At 36.7% G+C, this 18,824-nt stretch overlaps 1 protein-coding gene across 3 annotated transcripts in view; it reads right to left on the reverse strand.

Moving 5' to 3' along the window:
• FSTL5 (follistatin like 5) overlaps window positions 1-18,824 on the reverse strand; it is a 651,623-nt gene that overhangs the window by 576,103 nt on the left and 56,696 nt on the right. For 2 of the 3 annotated variants that reach the window (XM_007471503.1, XM_007471502.1), the window contains exon 2: window positions 1,436-1,466. In XM_007471503.1, the coding sequence (XP_007471565.1) occupies window positions 1,436-1,466 (31 nt within the window). Of the gene's footprint in view, window positions 1-1,435; window positions 1,470-18,824 lie in introns of all 3 variants that reach the window. The other variant, XM_007471501.1, reaches the window with a different exon arrangement.

Here is an 18,824-nt window from a genome sequence, read left to right on the forward strand (position 1 = left end):
TATATATATATATATATATATATATATATATATATATATGTATGTATGTATGTATATAAAATTGAATCACTTTGCTGTACAGTAGAAATTAACACAACACAGTCAATCAACTATACTTCAATAAAATAAATTAAAACAAAACAAAACAAGGCAATTGTGCTTTGCTCCATTGTCGGGCTTGGACTACTACACCTTGGGGAAGGGATAGGTGGGCAAGGATGCCCAAAACACAGAATAAGAATGGAGAGACCAGAAGGCCTAACCCTGGAAAAATCTGTGAAGTTCTATCATTATGATCAGCAGGAGCACACACTGATGGAAACATCTGGTTGAAGGGTTACAATCTACTCAGGGTAATTTATTACCTCAGTGAGTGCATTTCAAAACTGAAGATGGTCTTTATGGTGTAAAGAGACTTCCTATGTCTGACTAGGATTGACTATGCCGTACAAAAAGTTATCACCAACTTTTAATATATAAATACATATTTTCTTGCTTTTTCAGAGAGCATAAAGTGAGATAGCAGCGACTAACTAGTTCAGTCTCTACAAAACATATTTTGAAAAGGTTCATCTGCTAAATCATAGATGCGACAGAACACCGTACGCAGGCCTCTCACTGCTGTGGCCTCTCCCATTGCGGAGCACAGGCTCCGGACGCGCAGGCTCAGCGGCCATGGCTCACGGGCCCAGCCACCCCGCGGCATGTGGGATCCTCCCAGACTGGGGCATGAACCGTCACCCCTGCATTGGCAGGCAGACTCTCAACCACTGCGCCACCAGGGAAGCCCTTTTTTTTTTTTTTTTTTTTTTTTTAAATTTTCTTCCTTCTAGTTTATTTTTAAACATCTTTGTTGGAGTATAATTGCTTTACAATCGTGTGTTAGTTTCTGCTTTATAACAAAGTGAATCACCTATACATACACATATATCCCCATATCTCCTCCCTCTTGAATCTCCCTCCCACCCTCCCTATCCCACCCCTCTAGGTGGTCACAAAGCACTGAGCTGATCTCCCTGTGCTATGCGGCTGCTTCCCACTAGCTATCTATTTTACACTTGGTAGTATATACAAGTCCATGTCACTCTCTCACTTCTCCCCAGCTCACCCTTCCCCTTCCCTGAGTCCTCAAGTCCATGGACAATGGTTGGTAGAGGAATTCAATGAGAACAACTCAAGGAATAAACAGAAAATTGTGTCAAAGTTTCCAAAAGCACTACTGAAGAAAGGAAATCTTGATAGAGAATCGTCAATGGCCTTGGGGAATTCCCAAAGGGTTCACAATGGTTTTAAAATCATGTTGAAGATTTTGAAGTCCCATTGTTTTCTCACTTTTAACTATAATTTCAAAGTAGCATCGTCTTGTTTTTTTTTTTCCTTCTCCTATACTTACACAAATGTATAAAACTATGATCGTAAAATAGTCACTCCTTACCTTTGATTCTTGAATGTTCTTGACTTTTTTCCTGCTGGAAATAAAATAAAAATAGTTCAAAATTTGTAAGTATTTTACCAACAGGCTGATATAAAGTATCACTATAACTAAAGAATTGTCAACATATTTTCTTGTACATATACCCAGGAGTTACCGTAACACAATTCTCAACTTAAAAAATACTTATGTTAAATCTTTTATCAAAGCAGTGATCATTCTTAGTGGACATAAATTTTTCTAAGAAACCAATACATTGTAAGAATATGGATTTATAAATAAATGCCTAATGAATAATAAATAAATTATTATGCCCTAAAAAGGTCTAAAAAGGTTCATTCCATTTAATTCCAATGACATCTTCAGGATTTGCTTTCAATGTCTCTATGTTAATCATAAAATTTTAGTGAGAAAAAAGGTTTAAGGGCAAACAGTGGATAATTCACTAAAAATAAGAAAAACACAAGAGATGTTTCAACAGTCTTTCCTTCAGTTTAGCTTAGAATTCACCCCTGTCTCGCTTCTCTGAGGCTAAAGTTGACAACAATTCTATTATTTATTCAAGGCTGCTTCAGTCAGACCTGTCTTTCAATTTGACATACTCCTTATTAGTTACCAGGCAACCCCAGAAGAATTAGCTTGCTTTCAAGTTTTTAAGTAGAAATTGTGCACTCTATAACTTCTCGATTCATATTCAAGCACAGTTTACTCTGTCTAAAAGTTTCAGGGTATCATACTAAAAATAATTCTGAAATGTGTTCCTAAGAAAATGTCTCACACATACACAGAGAACTGCAGAATTGTATGAATGCCAATAAATGTTGGTAAAATTTATAAACACATTAAAAAATATAAAGAACTTATTTTGCAGCAAGCACTCATCCCAGAGTCAGATTATGATAATAAAAATGCATATTGGCAAATGTATATTTACTGAAACGGCCAACCCTATGTATAATTCTATTAGACTAAAACTTTGTACTCTGTCTCTTATTCTAACACATCCAGGCTTTGTGACTAAATTATGTACTGTCCTTTGTTAATTAATTGATTTTTTTCAGTTCTGATGTATTTTTAATTTAGAGTACTTATTGTTCATTTAAACTAAAATTTAAATATGAAGTACAAATTTATGTATATTATATACATAAATATAAATTCCTTGCTTTAAAAGTACATTATTTGTTCATAATTTTAGGTCAAGCTGGTTTAAATTTTCCAAGTGGGCATTGAGGAAGAGAAAAATCTGTGTCTCTCTCCTCATCTTTTGCCATTTTCTCATTCATTTAATCATTCATTCTTTCAACAAATTTGCATAGATCACTTCTATGTGCCAGACACTGCTCCAAGTGATAAGACTATGAAGGATGAAAAAACCGACAAAAAATTATGTCCTTTTGGAACCTAATTATTACATAAATGGTAATAAATTATATTTAGAAAAAGATATACCCTAAAAGGAGTTATTTTGTAGTGAATGACTGCAATTTTACACAGGTGTATAATGTTAAATAATTTTTGAATAAAATTCTGAGTGAGATGAGATGATATAACTGGGGAAAACATGTTTTAGGAGAGAAAAACAACTGCAAACTTCCTGAGATACAGGAGGTCTTGGCATTGTCAAAAATACCAAGGAGACCTGTGTAACAGGACAGGCTGAGTGAGAGGAGTTTTGTAGGAAGTTCAATCAAGGAGGCAACAGGGGCAGAGACACTAGCACTGAGGTCCCTGGTTATTTCTTTGGTTTTTGCACTGAGAGAGCTGAAAAAAACATTGAGAGTTTCTTCTCCGAGGACTAACATTATCTGAGTTACATTTCAGTAGAATCATTCTGGCTATTGAGAATAGTTTGAACAAGGGAAGGACAAAATTAGAGGGACCAGTAGAGAAGGTATTGCAGGAATCCTGGTGGGAGGTGATAATGGCTCAGAAAGGTGTGGTGTCAGTGGAGTTGGAATATCAGTTAGAGCTGGAAAGGTTTGTTGATAGAATAAGTGTTGGGTGTGAGACACAGGGCATAAAAGGGTGATCTCAAGTGTCTAAGCCAGTAGAAGAATGGCATTATCTCTAAGATAAGGAAGATGGCCAAATAAGAAACACTTTTATCCCTTCTTGGCTTGCCTTCTGGTAGTGTCCCGCTTTGTTCATTTTTCTCTTGTCTGGCTACCCCTGTTCTATTTCCTGTACTGATTCCTTCTTGTCTCCTCAATTTCTAACTACTAGTTTCCTAGACACTGAGCCCTTAACTTTCTTCTATACACCTCATTCCTTTGGTGATCTTTTCTACTCTTCTGGCCTTAAGTGCCATACTTTTCCTAAGGACTCTCAAATTTATATCACTAGCTAATCCACAACATTGTACTTCAGATTCAAAGATTCGGCTTTACTTATTTTTTTAACATCTTTATTGGAGTATAATTGCTTTACAATGGTGTGCCAGCTTCTGCTTTATAACAAAGTGAATCAGCTATACATATACATACATCCCCATATCTCCTCCCTCTTGCGTCTCCCTCCCACCCTCCCTATCCCACCCCTCTAGGTGGTCACAAAGCACCGAGCTGATCTCCCTGTGCTATGCAGCTGCTTCCCACTAGCTATCTACCTTACGTTTCGTAGTATATATAAGTCCATGCAACCCTCTCACTTCATCCCAGCTTACCCTTCCCCCTCCCTGTGGAATCTAAAAAGAAAGAAAAATGTTTATGAAGAACCTATGGGCAGGACAGGAATAAAGACGCAGAGGTAGAGAATGGACTTGAGGACTCAGCTTTATTTTTGACATCTCTGCTTGGTTATCTAGTAACAGCTTACCTATCATGTCTAAAACTAAACTTCTGCTCTTCCCTGACTTTTTCGATCATCTTTCGCATCTTCATCTCTCCATCTTCCTTGTTGTTTAGACACTTAAAATAATCCTTCTCTGCCTCTTAAGAGTAAAGAGCCTGACATTTTCACGGGTCTGATATTTGACTGTGATTTTACTTTGAATATCACTCTGGGGATGAAAAGTAGGATGTGGTCAAAATACCTGGAACTTATGGAAGATATTTTAACAAGTTTCATAAATTTAGAAATCATCAGCCTATGTATAAATCATCAGTACTGCATCTGGAGAACATAGAGTTGAATGATCTAGAACTGAATATTGCAAACAATATAAGAAAAATATAAAGTCGAATTAGCCAACAAAAGAGAATGCAAGGATAGACAAATTATAGGAGAACAAACAGGAGAGCATGGAATCATGGAATACTAGGGAATATATGATGTAAGTGTGAGATTTTCAATAGTATAGAATTATTATGACTGCTCTAGTAAAATTAGATCTAAGGCAATGCCCTTCAGATGAACGGACATATATGGAATCACTGATTTAAAAGAAAGCACATTTTTGATGGTGCTTGGACTTGGAAGTAAAACTGAAGTTATTCATTGAAGGAGAGGGTAATTGAGAAATATATGAAGGGGTAAAAATGGAATGAGAGAAACACAGCTGGGAAAGAAAGGTCTAGGATGGTGTGTAGCTGAAGAGTGAAGGGAGGTCCACAGAGGTATAGAGTTTGTTTTGCTCACTTGTCTTTCTGCTTTATTTTGTATAAATTTATAATATATTATTTACATAAGTGAGAATTGAGAAAGTCTAAATGATAGGAGATACATAGTAGAAATGGAGAGGATTAAGATAAAAGGGAGAGATGATTAGACTAACTTTATAAGGTTATTGAAAAAGTAGATGTGATAAAGAACATAAATGGGGAAAAAATTTAGTTAGAAAGACCACCAGTTCCTCTAATGTAACCGGTGGGCATAGGAAGGCATGGCTCTAAATGCAGGAGTTTTGTAGGTTTGATATGATGAATTAAACATGTTCAATCTGTGATGATTTATTTTCTTTATGTAATAGAAGGAAAGTCTGCTGAGTGGTAAAGCAGGATGGCTTGTCAGAAATTTGTGGAGATAGCGCAGATTTTAAATGCACTGGTTTTTGTGAGGTCAATTGAGTAAAACAGCTTGGTGTTTTTGAAATCCTAACTGAGTTTTGCCATCATAAATATACAGTGACTTATTTTAACTATAGTCAAATAGGCTTAGCACTCGCCAATATTGTATTTTATTTTATTATTTTCTTAACACTCAATTCTCTATTTGTACAATTGTATGTAATTATAAATTACCAATGAAATATCCTTAAAAATTTTACAAATGGTAAATGTTTAAGAAGCCTGCATTTCCAGAACATAAATTAATTATTAATTTATGGACTGCGAAGAGTAGGAACAGACTTGTAATGTAGGAAGGTAAAAGGGATAAACTACCTCATTTATTCCTAAACTTGTATTAGAACCCTGTCAGTGTGTGTGTGTGTGTGTGGCTGTGTGTGTGTGTGTGTGTTTATACACATATATGTATAATTTAGGATTTTCAAAGTAATAACTGTTCCAATTTGTTTCTATCACTAAAATATTGCATTGTTCACTAAGCAATATGCATTATCCACAATTTTATTTTACAAAACTATCACTTTATATTTTAAATGTTAATTTTTAAATGAGGAAATGTTAAGAAGAAAACTATAATTATTTAATTATGTGATAAGTCTTAAGAGGTCGGAAAAATTTTTTACCCTGTCTGCATGATACTTTTGAGAACCATTCTTACGTTATGAAAACTTAGGTCTTGTCCATAATAGAAGTGCCAATCTCTTGGTATATCTCAATTTTAATATTCTTCCAAAGCATTTTCTGACAAAGTGGTCTTGTCTTAAAATAAGAAATATATATTTGGCTACGTATCAAAGCTAAATCAAAGCAGACGATTCACGTTTTACTTCATACCACACCATTTCTTGGAAGAATCCCAAAGTGCTATCTTTATTACATAAATAGACTACATGAAATCCAGCTCAATAGTAGAAATGGGCAAACAGATCCTTTCAGACAGTATGTTAAAGATTAGCAAAGACAATCTGGACAGAAGTATGGATTCAGAAGAAATACATGATTGTAAGATATGATTTCTTAGATATTAAACAAAATACAACATAATGAGTGGAACATAGCTAAGCCAGGGTAAAATTAAGTCAAGTTGGAAGCAGTAATTTTTAAAAATGAGATGTGGTGGTCCTAAAATATCTAAGCAAACTAAAATATAGCCAAATAACATCAATGCACAGCAACCTGTGCAGAATTTTTTTTTTTTTTTGCGATACGCGGGCCTCTCACTGTTGTGGCCTCTCCCGCTGCGGAGCACAGGCTCCGGACGCGCAGGCTCAGCGGCCATGGCTCATGGGCCCAGCCGCTCCGCAGCATGTGGGATCTTCCCGGACCGGGGCACGAACCCGTGTTCCCTGCATCGGCAGGCGGACTCTCAACCACTGCGCCACCAGGGAAGCCCATGTGCAGAATTTAAATGGGCAGAATGTTATCACTCTAGAAGATATTATTAAGAATGTTTCTTATCTAGTATTTGGATTTTGGTATGACATTTATTAACATCTGATGATGGCTATATCATAAAAATGTATGTCTTATGATCAAACACTAAAACTAAATATCTGGCTATGACAACTTCAAGCATAATTTGTCTTGTTTCTTCCTTCTGGCTGTGAATCACATGCTCTCTGGGAAGAGAAGAAACCAACTGAATCCTGAGTGCATCATGTCCATCATAACAGCATTGAGTTATAATCATCAGACTATCAGTGAATTGTCCTCCCATTCTGTGTTATAAAGCTTAAATCACTTTAAGGAAAAGGCATGAAGCCTATACAGGTAATACCCACGGATACATTTTTTTTAATTGCATATGTATGATATTAGAATAATGAGACTCCTTATATGCCCTTTGGTCAATACTAGGAATCCCACAGGCTTCCCTTTACACAGAGGGGTGTAGAATGAAACAGGTGCAGCTAGAATTAAATTGGGTTCCTTAGAAAAGTAAACAGATTGTCCCTCTGTCTCATTTAATCTTTCATTGGAATACACAGGATAATAACCAGTCTATACTATCAATACATGAAGGAAGTAGGGTTCATCAAGGGTGTAAAATGCAAGAGTCTTCCCTCCTTTAATACAAGAGTAATGAAGAAAAGATTTCTGGGTTGCTATGGTTTTTCCTCAGCCCCATGTGACTCAGTTTGCATTTGGCCATTAATTAAAAGCTATGGTAAGCCCATGATAATTACTACCTAGATAATTAACATGATAATATCAGAAAGTTGTTATATTCTTAAGGGGACCCCTTTGTTTCAAACATAATGTTTCCTTTGGTTGAACTGGTGGCATAGGCTAAGAGAATATAGACTTCACCTCTTTAAAGTTAGGAGGGAGAAAAGGTACTTTTATTTATTTATTTTTCTTTGCCAATAGTTTGTAATGAAGCACACTCAAACTGTGTTTAGGTTGGTCGTGTGCTGCAAAAAGTAACTTCTGTCATGGGATGTAAGACAAATCAAATTTATGGAAGAGTTTTCCAGGCATATTGAATAAAGCCCACAATGAATCAATTAACTTAAAATTTAAAAATTAACAAGTGACACAACGAAGTCTGTAGTAACCAGAAGTGATGTGTCCTAGATGAGGTAATCTTCCTCCCGGTTCATATGATCCACGCTTGTTCTTGAAGTAAATTGATGCCATCATTCACCAAAGGTGGCTTTATGTATACACAGAGTAGTGCTATACAAGCTCAGGTAAACGTATGCAATTTTAAACTCATGACTAGAGGTCAATAGATTCTAACAGTGAAAACAGTCAATGGATGGAAAGGAAGCATATATAAATATAAATTTTGGTGACAAACATAAAGATTATTAATTTTAGAAGGCCGCCTAGTTTAAATTCCTTCTCAGAACTCTTCCCTTCTCTTCGATGTAAATAATAATTGTTTCCCAGACAAATACCAACAAACAAAATTGGTGAATTGCTAATTTGCAGTAGAGTACTCATGTTCAATATATATTTGTTTAACATTTCCATGTGCTAGGTGGTAAAAATATGAAACATTAAATGTTTTTATGATATTTATTAGAGCTATTCAGTAATATAGATTGTAAATTCATGGAAATTGGGAATAGAAGACTTTCAGTGGAGCTGGTCCACCACAATCTTGTAACAAATCTCTTCTATGCCATTCTGATGCATGCATACCCATGAACACACTAGCTCTCTCCCCCAGGCCTTCAATGCACACACTCACGCACACACACATATGTACATACATTCCCTCAAACATATTTTGTTGGTGGCAATTTAATTATAAAATGTCTGGAAAATAAGAGATATCACAATCATAATGCAGTGTATCTAGCCTCCTAAATCTTGGGCTTATCAGTGTATTTTTAATAAACTGTAATGGTGAATTTTCAGTCTTACTACGTTTAATCACAATCCTCTTATCTTTTATTTAAGATCGTTCCCTTTGGAATTTAAGCCATGTTTCTGATTTACTTTTTTAAGTTTTTTAAAATTAATTTTTATTGGATATAGTTGCTTTACAGTGTTGGATTAGTTTCTACTGTACAGCAAAGTGAATCAGCTACACGTATACATATATCCCCTCTTTTTTGGATTTCCTTCCCATTTAAGTCACCGCAGAGCACTGAGTAGAATTCCCTGTGCTATACAGTATGTTCTTATTAGTTATCTGTTTTATACATAGTATCAATAGTGTATATATGTCAATCCCAATCTCCCAATTCATCCCAACCCCTGTTTACCCCCTTGGTGTCCATACGTTTTTTCCCTATGTCTGTAACTCTATTTCTGCTTTGCGAATAAGATCATCTGTACCATTTTTCAAGATTCCACATGTTTCTGATTTAATATCACCTTTGCAACAAGCCACAATCCCTATCCATTCTTTCTAAAACAACACCCCCATTATTATTTGATTTTCTTAACTTTTTGTTCATTTTTCACATAAATTACCACTTCCTGGGATAATATGCATTTATTTGCACATGATATGTTCCCGTTACTGGAGTATATTTCCCACACATCTTAACTGGTATATCCACTGTGTCTAGAAGAGTATCTACAAGAGAGTGGGCACCATTCTTAATACAGTGTCTGACCTCTAGAATTTAACAGCCTAGTGAAGAAGAAACAGGTAAAACACAACATGTGAAATAAAACGTGACATTCAATAGTGTAATTGTGTATGAAATCTAGGGGGAAAGGTCAAGGGAGCAATGCATTTTGTCTTAACTAAGGCAGGTGAAGGGAAGCTTTGTGAGTGTGGAGAACTAGGGATATACAGAGAGAAGAAGAGGTTGTAAGAATAAGTACAGAATTATTAATTAAGAATAATTGCTGTAGCTGATCTCTACAGCAAAGGGAAGGAAAAGATTCTGTGCAGAAGACATAGCATGAAAGAAGTTAAGGATCCATGAGGTTGCAAGGTAAGACTGCAAAACTGCAGACAGTGTTTGTGGTAGTGCAGAGTTGGTATGGTAAACATTAAATACAGTTGGGCAACTAGTAATTTTCAGCTTTTTATGACATGAAAGTAATTTTCTTAATTTTCTAAAGAAATGTCATCACATATATTAATAGTCTAACAAACATATAACATGTTAAACATATGTTAAATTTGATGTTAATAGTCTAACATATAACATATGTTTAACATATGTTAAAATTTGATAAAATATTTGCTATGATATATATTATATATATATATAATATATATATATGAGAGAGAGAGATCTAGCTCTATATAGACATTCAAAGTACAAGCTATAAAAGCTATAGACTGTCAATCTACAGCTGTTTCTCTTTTGGCTTAATTTCTTGGTGTGATGTCATTAATTCTGAAGTCAAAGAATAGATATATATAACTGAATCACTTTGCTGTACACCTGAAACTAACACAACATTGTAAATCAACTATATTCCAATATAAAATAAAAAGTTTAAAAAATTGTAGTTGCTTCGTATTGTAGGTTCATATTATATTTGATATTTTTATGGGATTTTCAGGAAAAAAGATAGAGAACTTGTTATTGGATTGATGGATAGCAATATAAAACTTAGAAAGACTGCCAATTAATAACTACCATTTATTATTGAGAATATACTTTGTCAATAAACTATATCCCGCAATGAAGAAACTATAAATACTTATAGCCAGGTATCCCAGGTAACCCCAAACTGATATGAGATACTCTTGGCACAGGTAACCATGGGGCGTTTTAAGGAAGATAAGAACAGTGGTCAGTAGCATGGAGTCTAAGCATCAACGCACCAGCTGACTCCCAATAGGCAGACGGACCATTTGCAAGTGTCAATGAAAAGAAAACTGAGGCTTGAGGAATGCAAGGAGAAGGGGATGGAGAGGAAGAGAAGGAAAAGGAGGAAGAGGAGATTAAAACACTCATAGCAGTTTTACTAGGTGGCAAGCAATTTTTAAGTCGTTTACATACATTCTCTCATCTGATGTGACCAAAAGTCACAGTCTAGCTTCCCCTACTTGCATTTTCAAACTGTAAGTTCTTGAAGTTCTCTAGGGGGTGATGACCATGACACGTACAGAAGTATTTTCAAGCAAATATGATTACATGAGACATGAGCCCAAACCTGAGTTAAACTGCCCTTATAAAAAAGATGAGCTGCCCAACTGGGACCTTCCTAGAAAAGGTAGAAGAATATTTGATAGGTTTTCATTCATGCTTAGCCAGGTAGGTGGTAACAGCTATTGTAATATCAGCTTAATTTTCACCAAAAGGTAAGTGAGACCTTTGGCATTATGTTTACAATTGTTTACTTTTTTCAACTTTATTGAGGAATAATTGACAAAAATAATTGTATATATTTAAGGTATACAACCTGATGGTATTACAAATATTTTCAAAAACACACACAGTGTGGAATGATTACCAAAATCAAGATAATTAACACATTCATCATACTACATGGTTAACTCTTTTTGGGTGTGGTGAGAATGTTTAAGAGCTCTCAGCAACTTTCATGTACAGTCATTAGTTGGTATCTGCAGGGATTGGGTTCAGGACCTCCAAGGATACCAGAATGCATGGGTGCTCAAGTTCCTTATATAAAATGGCATAGTAGAGTTGGCCCTCCATATCCATGGGCCCCATCCACATCTGCAGATATGGAGAGACCACTGTATACAATATGGGGTTGTTATTATTAAATATAGTCAATGTACTGTAAGCTTGGACCCTCAGACTTATTCTTCATGTAACTTCTTATGACTTCAAGTTTGTACCCTTTGACCTGCATCACCCCATTTCCCTTCCCCTCAACACTTGCAACCACCATTCTATTCTTTGTTTCTATGAAATTGACTTTTTAAAAATATTCCACATATTGGTGATACTATGCAGCATGTGTCTTTCTCCATCTGGCTTATTTCACTTAGCATAATGATCTCCAGTTTCATTAGTGTTGTCCCAAATGGCAGTATTTCCATGTTTTAATGGCTGAATAATACTTCATTTTCAATATCTATTCGTCTGTCCATTGACACTTAGGTTGCTTCCATGTGCTGGCTATTGTCTAATGCTAAAAGAACATAAGGGTGCAGAAATCTCTTCCAGATAGTAATTTCTTTTCCTTCAGATATATACCCAGAAGTGGGAATTCTGGATCATACGGTAGTTTTATCTTAATTTTTTTGAAGGAAAACTCTACCGTCTTCTATAATATCTGGAGCAATTTACATTCCCATCGACAGTGCACTAGGGTTCCCTTTTCCCCACTTCTTCTTAAACACTTGTTATCTTTTGTCTTTTTGATAATAGCCATTATAACAGGTGGTGAGATGATATCTCATTGCACTTTTGATTTGCGCTTCCCTGATGATTAGTGATGTTGAGCACATTTTTATGTATTAGTTAGCCATTTGGGTATATTCTTTGGAAAAATGTCTATTTAGCTATTTTTCCTATTTTTAATTGGATTATTTGCTTGTTATTGAGTTCTATACGTTATTTATATTTTAAACTAACCGTTTATCAGATACATGATTTGCAAATATTTTCTCTCATTCTGTAGGCTGCCTTTCTAATTTATTGATTGTTTCCTTTGCTCTGCTGAAGCTTTTTTGTTTGATTTAGTCCCACTTGTTTATTTTTGCTTTTGCTGCTTATGATTTGGAGTCATTTCCAAAACATAAATAATTTTTTGCTATGTTTTCTTCCGGTAGTTTTACCGTTTCAGATCTTACAAGTAGGTCTTTAATCCATTTTGAGTTAATTTTTATGAGTGTTGTAAGATGGAGTTCCAGTTTTCATGTTCTGCATGTGGATACCCAGTTTTCCTATAGCACCATTTACTGGAGAGGCTATCCTTTTCCCATTGCATGTTCTGGGTGCCCTTGTCAAAAATTAGCTGACCTTGTATGTGTGGCTGATTTATGGGCTCTTGATTCTGTTCCACTGGTCCACACACTTCCTTTTATTCCAGTACCATATTATTTTGATTACCTAAGTTTGAAATATAATTTGAAATTAGGTGTGAAGCCTCGTGCTTTGTTCTTTCTTCTCCAGATTGTTACGGCTCTTTGGGGTCTTTTGTGGTTTCATTCAGATGTCAGGATAGATTTTTTTTTCCATTGGTGAAAAATGTCATTGGAATTACAGGCACTGAATCTGTTATCTCATTGGGTAATATGGATATTTTCACAATATTAATTCTTCTAATTCAAGAACGTGGGATATCTTTCCATTTATTTGTATCTTCTTCAATTTCTTTCATCTGTATCTCATAGTTTTCAGTGTATAGGTGTTTCACTTCCTTGGTTAAGTTTATTGTTTTTGATGCTATTGTAAATGGGACTGCAAGGTTTCTGCTGAGGAATCTGATGATAGCCTTTCTCTTTGGGGTTCCCTTGTATTTGATGAGTCTTTTTTTTCTCTTACTGCATTCAAAATTCTTTCTCTGTGTTTGATTTTTGAGGGTTTGATTATAACGTGTCTTGGTGAAGATCCCTGAGTTGAATCTATTTGGGGATGTTTGAGCTTCATGTACCCGGATGGCTATATCTCTTCCCAGATCTGGAAAGCTTTCAGCCATATTTCTTTAAATAAGTTTTCTGTCCTTTTCTCCTTTTCCCTTTCCTTCTGGGACTTCTATAATGCAAATATTGTTTTTCTTAATGGTGTGCCATAATTCACCCAAGCTTTCTTCACTCTTTTTCATTCTTATTCCTTTTTCTCATCTGATTCAATAATATCAAGAGATCTGTCTTCAAATTCACATATTCTTTCTAATGCTTGATAGAGCCTGGTATTTAAGCTCCCTGTTTCCTTTTTCATTTTTAGTCACTGTTTTTTTTTTTTTCAGCTCCAGATGTCTGGTCAGTTCTTTTTTTTATGATCTCTATCTCTGCGTTGAACTTCTCGTTTTGTTCATGCATTCTTTTACTAGTTCATTGACTCCTTTGTCTGTGCTCCCTTAAATCTCACTGAGCTTTCCTTAAAATAATTATTTTGAATTATTTTTTAGGTATCTTGCAGATCTCCATTTCTCTGAGGTCAGTTACTGGAAAATTATCGTGTGCCTCTGGTGGTGTCATGTTTCCTTGCTTTTTCGTGTTGCTATTGCTTTACATTGATGTCTGCTTATTTGATTGAGCAGTCCTCTCTTCCAGACTTTTCAGACTGGATTTAATGTGGAAATATTTTCACCTGAAGGTATCTACAAGAGTGCTGGCTGGGTGGGGTGCAGTGTCTTTGGTTCCAAGGAGGTCACATGAAACTCCATCAGTCTAGGTTAATGTTGGCAAAGAGAGCGACTGGTCTTCTGTGGCTGAGACTACAGAGGTTCTGCGAGTGGCTGTGGCAGCTAGAGCTATTGCAGTCCGCAGAGGTGAAGGCTGTTAGAGTCCTTCTGTTCTCTTTTGTCCATGGGAGGATATTCTCTCCAAGAGATCCCTCCTGGTGCCAGGGCTGACACACTACTCTCAGAATAGCAGTGGAGCCAGGACCCTCGGATCAGGTGCACATTGAACTTCCACAGTGCCTGGATCTTGGGGCACAGATGCACTTGCAGCAGTGGTGGTGTCAGTGTCTGAGTTGCAGGAGTGTGAAAATCTCCTATGGAACTGGGGTCTCGGTCTCTGGGGCTCACTGCGTTGACTCAGGCTGCAGAGGATGGGAGAGGATGCAGCAGTAGCAAGGTCCTGGGTTGACAGACTACAGTGGTGGCTTGAGCCTAGGGAACAGAGGGCAGTAGCTGCATGCTCTGAGGGTGGAGGATCAAAGTCCTGACTCTAGTCCCAAGAGGGATTGCAGAAGAGCAGCAACTCAGCACCAGTGATAGCAAGCAAGTCAAAGTCACAACTTAGAACTCTGGGCACAGAGCCATAGCAGTGCAGCCTGGTGATGGTGGGTCAAAGCTGAAACATGACCCGGGTTAGTCACAGAACAGCAGCAGCTTGGACCCAGTGATGGTGGGACAAAGTTGCAACTTAGAAGCCCAGTGGCCACACAGAGCTACAGCAGTGCAGTCACAGTGATGGTGGATCAAAGCCTTGACTTAGAACTTGGGCAGGGGGTGGGGGCAGAGCAGCAGCAGCTCTGGTCCTATAGATAGTGAGGCACTATGGTGTTCCAATCCTGGAGAGCAGGGCAAAGCAGTGAGGCAGTGAGTGGGGCCCCTGTGTGTAGGTCTCACTACAGACATCTCTAGCTCCAGAGGAGATGAACAGGCAGGAACTCTGCGCAGCTCCATCAGCTGGGTTTAGTATTCGTGAAGACTGTGGGGGTCTTCAGTAGCAAAGGCTGCAAACATCCATGGCAGTGAGGCTTGCATGGGATAAAATACCTCCAAGGGATAACTCTTGGTGCTGAGCTGCTCTGGATTGGGGTAAAGGGTGATGCAGGTAAAATGTTCCCTATGTTTTTCTGTGCAGTGATCCTCAGACTTTTAGCTTCACAGGATTTCTGCTGCCCTTTATTATGATATAGAACTTTCCCAGAGCTACTTTCATCAGTTTGCAGTTGTTATTTATTGGTTTTGTTGTGTTTCTGGGGGAGACTACATCTAGCCCTCCATCTTGCTGACAGAACCTCCTGTTTACAATCGTTGTCAAAGTCTCTTCCCTCAAAAAACTTACAATATACACTAAGGACTGAAACATATGCAAGATATAAAAAAAGTAAAACCCCAGGATAGTTTACAGATAACATTCAATAACATATTACAGACAAGATACAATTTTGTGGTCAGTAATTCATCTGGTCTACCCACTGCTGTTAATATTGTTTTCACCCCCTTTAGGAAATGCATTTAGTAGTACACACATGCATATTTAAATCTGACAATTAAAACCTTATTGAATCTATAAGCATGTTATTTTCTTTCTTTCTTTTTTACTCGATCTTTATTGGAGTATAATTGCTTCACAATACTGTGTTAGTATCTGTTGTACAACAAAGTGATTCAGCCATATGCATACATATATCCCCATATCCCCTCCCTCGTGAACTTCCCTCCCACCTTCCCTATCCCACCTCTCTAGCTCATTGCAAAGCACTGGGCTGATCTCCCTGTGCTCTGCTGCTGCTTCCCACTACTTCCCTGACATGGGAAAGGAAACTGTCACCCAAGTCCAGGAAGCAGAGTCCTATACAGGATACAGCCTAGGAGAAACACACCAAAACACATATTAATCAAGCTAACAAAAATTAAATTCAAAGAAAAAATATTAAAAGTGGAAAGGGAAAAACAAAAAATAATATACAAAGGAATACCCATAAGGTTGTCAGCTGATTTTTCGGCAGAAACTCTGCAGGCCAGAAGGGAGTGGCAGGATATACTTAAAGGTGTGAAAGAGAAAAACCTACAACCAAGAGTACTCTACCCAGCAAGGGTCTCATTCAGATTTGCCAGAGAAATCAAAAGCTTTTCAGATAAGCAAAAGCCAAGAGAATTCAGTAGCACCAAACCAGCTTCACAACAAATGCTAAAGAAACTTCTCTAGGCAGGAAACACAAGAGAAGAAAAAGACACACAAAAACAAACCCAAAACAATTAAGAAAATGGTAATAGAAGCATAAATATCAATAATAACCTTGAATGTAAATAGATTAAATGCCCCAACCAAAAGACACATACTGGCTCAATGGATACAAAAATAAGACCCATATATATTCTGTCTACAAGAGACCCACTTCAGACCTAGGGAGGCATACAGACTGAAAGTGAGGGAGTGGAAAAAGATATTCCATGCAAATGGAAATCAAAAGAAAGCTGGAGTATCAATACTCATATCAGATAAAATAGACTTTAAAATAAAGACTGTTAAAAGAGATAAGGAAGGACACTACATAATGATCAAGGGATCAATCCAAGAAGATATAACAGTTATAAATGTTTATGCACTCAACATAGGAGCACCTCAATACATAAGGCAAATGCTAACAACCATGAAATGGGAAACCAACAGTAATGCAATAATAGTAGGGGACTTAAACAACCCACTTACTCCAATGGACAGATCATCCAAACAAAATAAATAAGGAAACACAAGCTTTAAAAGACATAATAGACTAGATTTAATTGATATTTATAGAACATTCCACGTGAAAGTGGCAGAATACACTTTCTTTTCAAGGGTACACGGAACAGTCTCCAGGGTAGATCACACCTTGGGTCACAAATCAAGCCTCGGAAAATTTAAGAAAATTGAATTTATATCAAGCATCTTTTCTGCCCAGAGTGTTATGAGATTGGAAATCAATTACAGGAAAAAAACCCTGTAAAAACCACAAATACGTGGAGGCTAAACAGTGTGCTACTAAATAACCAAGACATCACTGAATAAATCAAAGAAGAAATAAAAAAGTACATAGAAACAAATGACAATGAAAACACAACGACCCAAAACCTATGGGATGCAGCAAAAGCAGCTCTAAGATGGAAGTTTATAGCAATTGAATCTCACCTCAACAAACAAGAAAAATCTCAAATAAACAATCTAACCCCACACCTAAAGCAACTAGAGAAAGAAGAACAAGGAAAATCCAAAGTTAATAGAAGGAAAGAAATCATAAAGATCAGAGCAGAAATAAATGAAATAGAAACAAAGAAAACAATAACAAAGATCAATAAAACTAAAAGCTGGTTCTTAGAGAAGATAAACAAAATTGATAAACCCTTAGCCAGACTCATCAAGAAAAAAAGGGAGAGGATGCAAATCAATAACATTAGAAATGCAAAAGGAGAAATCACAACTGACACCACAGAAATACAAAGGATTGAGCTTCCCTGGTGGCGCAGTGGTTGAGAGTCTGCCTGCCGATGCAAGGGACACAGATTCGTGCCCCAGTCTGGGAAGATCCCACATGCCATGGACCAGCTAGGCCCATAAGTCATGGCCGTTGAGCCTGTGCGTCCAGAGCCTGTGCCCTGCAAGGGGAGAGGTCACAACAGTGAGAAGCCCACATACCGCAAAAAAAATAAAAAAGTAAAAAAAAAGAAACACAAAGGATTATAAGAGACTACTACAAACAGCTATAGGCCAATAAAATGGACAGCGATGAAGAAATGGACAGATTCTTGGTGAGGTGTAATTGTACAAGACTGAACCAGGAAGAATTAGAAAATATAAACAGACCTATCACAAGTAATGAAATTGAAACTGTAATTAAAAATCTTCCAACAAACAAAAGTCCAGGACCAGATGGCTTCAGAGGTGAAATTTATCACACATGTAGCAAAGAGCTAAAACCAATTCTTCTCAAACTCTTCCAAAAAAGTGCAGAGGGAGGAACACTCCCAAACTCATTCTACGAAGCCACCATCACCCTGATACCAAAACCAGAAAAAGATATCACAAAAAAAGAAAATTATAGACCAATAACACTGATGAACATAGATACAATAATCCTGAACAAATACTAGCAAGCAGAATCCAACAACATATTAAAAGGATCATACACCATGATCGAGTGAGATTTATCCAAGGGATGCAAGGATTCTTCGATATATGCAAATCAATCAATGTGATGGACCACATTAATAAGTTAAGGAATAAAAACCATAAGATCATCTCAGTAGATGCAGAAAAAGCTTTTGACAAAATTCAACACCCATTTATGATTAAAAAACTCTCCAGAAATGGGCATAGAGGGAACCTACCACAACATAATAAAGGCCATATATGACAAACCCACAGAAAAAATAATACTCAATGGTCAAAAACTGAAAGCATTTCCACTAATGCTTGTCAGGAAAAAGACAAGGTTGTCCACTCTCAATACTCTTATTCAACATAGTTTTGGAAGTCCTACCCACAGCAATCAGAGAAAAAAGAAATAAAAGGAATACAAATTGGAAAAGAAGAAGTAAAACAGTCACTGTGTGCAGATGACTTGACACTATATACAGAATATCCTAAAAATGCCACCAAAAAA

The sequence above is a fragment of the Lipotes vexillifer genome, unplaced genomic scaffold (assembly GCF_000442215.2).
Source record: "Lipotes vexillifer unplaced genomic scaffold, Lipotes_vexillifer_v1.1 scaffold582, whole genome shotgun sequence".
NCBI classification, from domain to species: domain Eukaryota; kingdom Metazoa; phylum Chordata; class Mammalia; order Artiodactyla; family Lipotidae; genus Lipotes; species Lipotes vexillifer.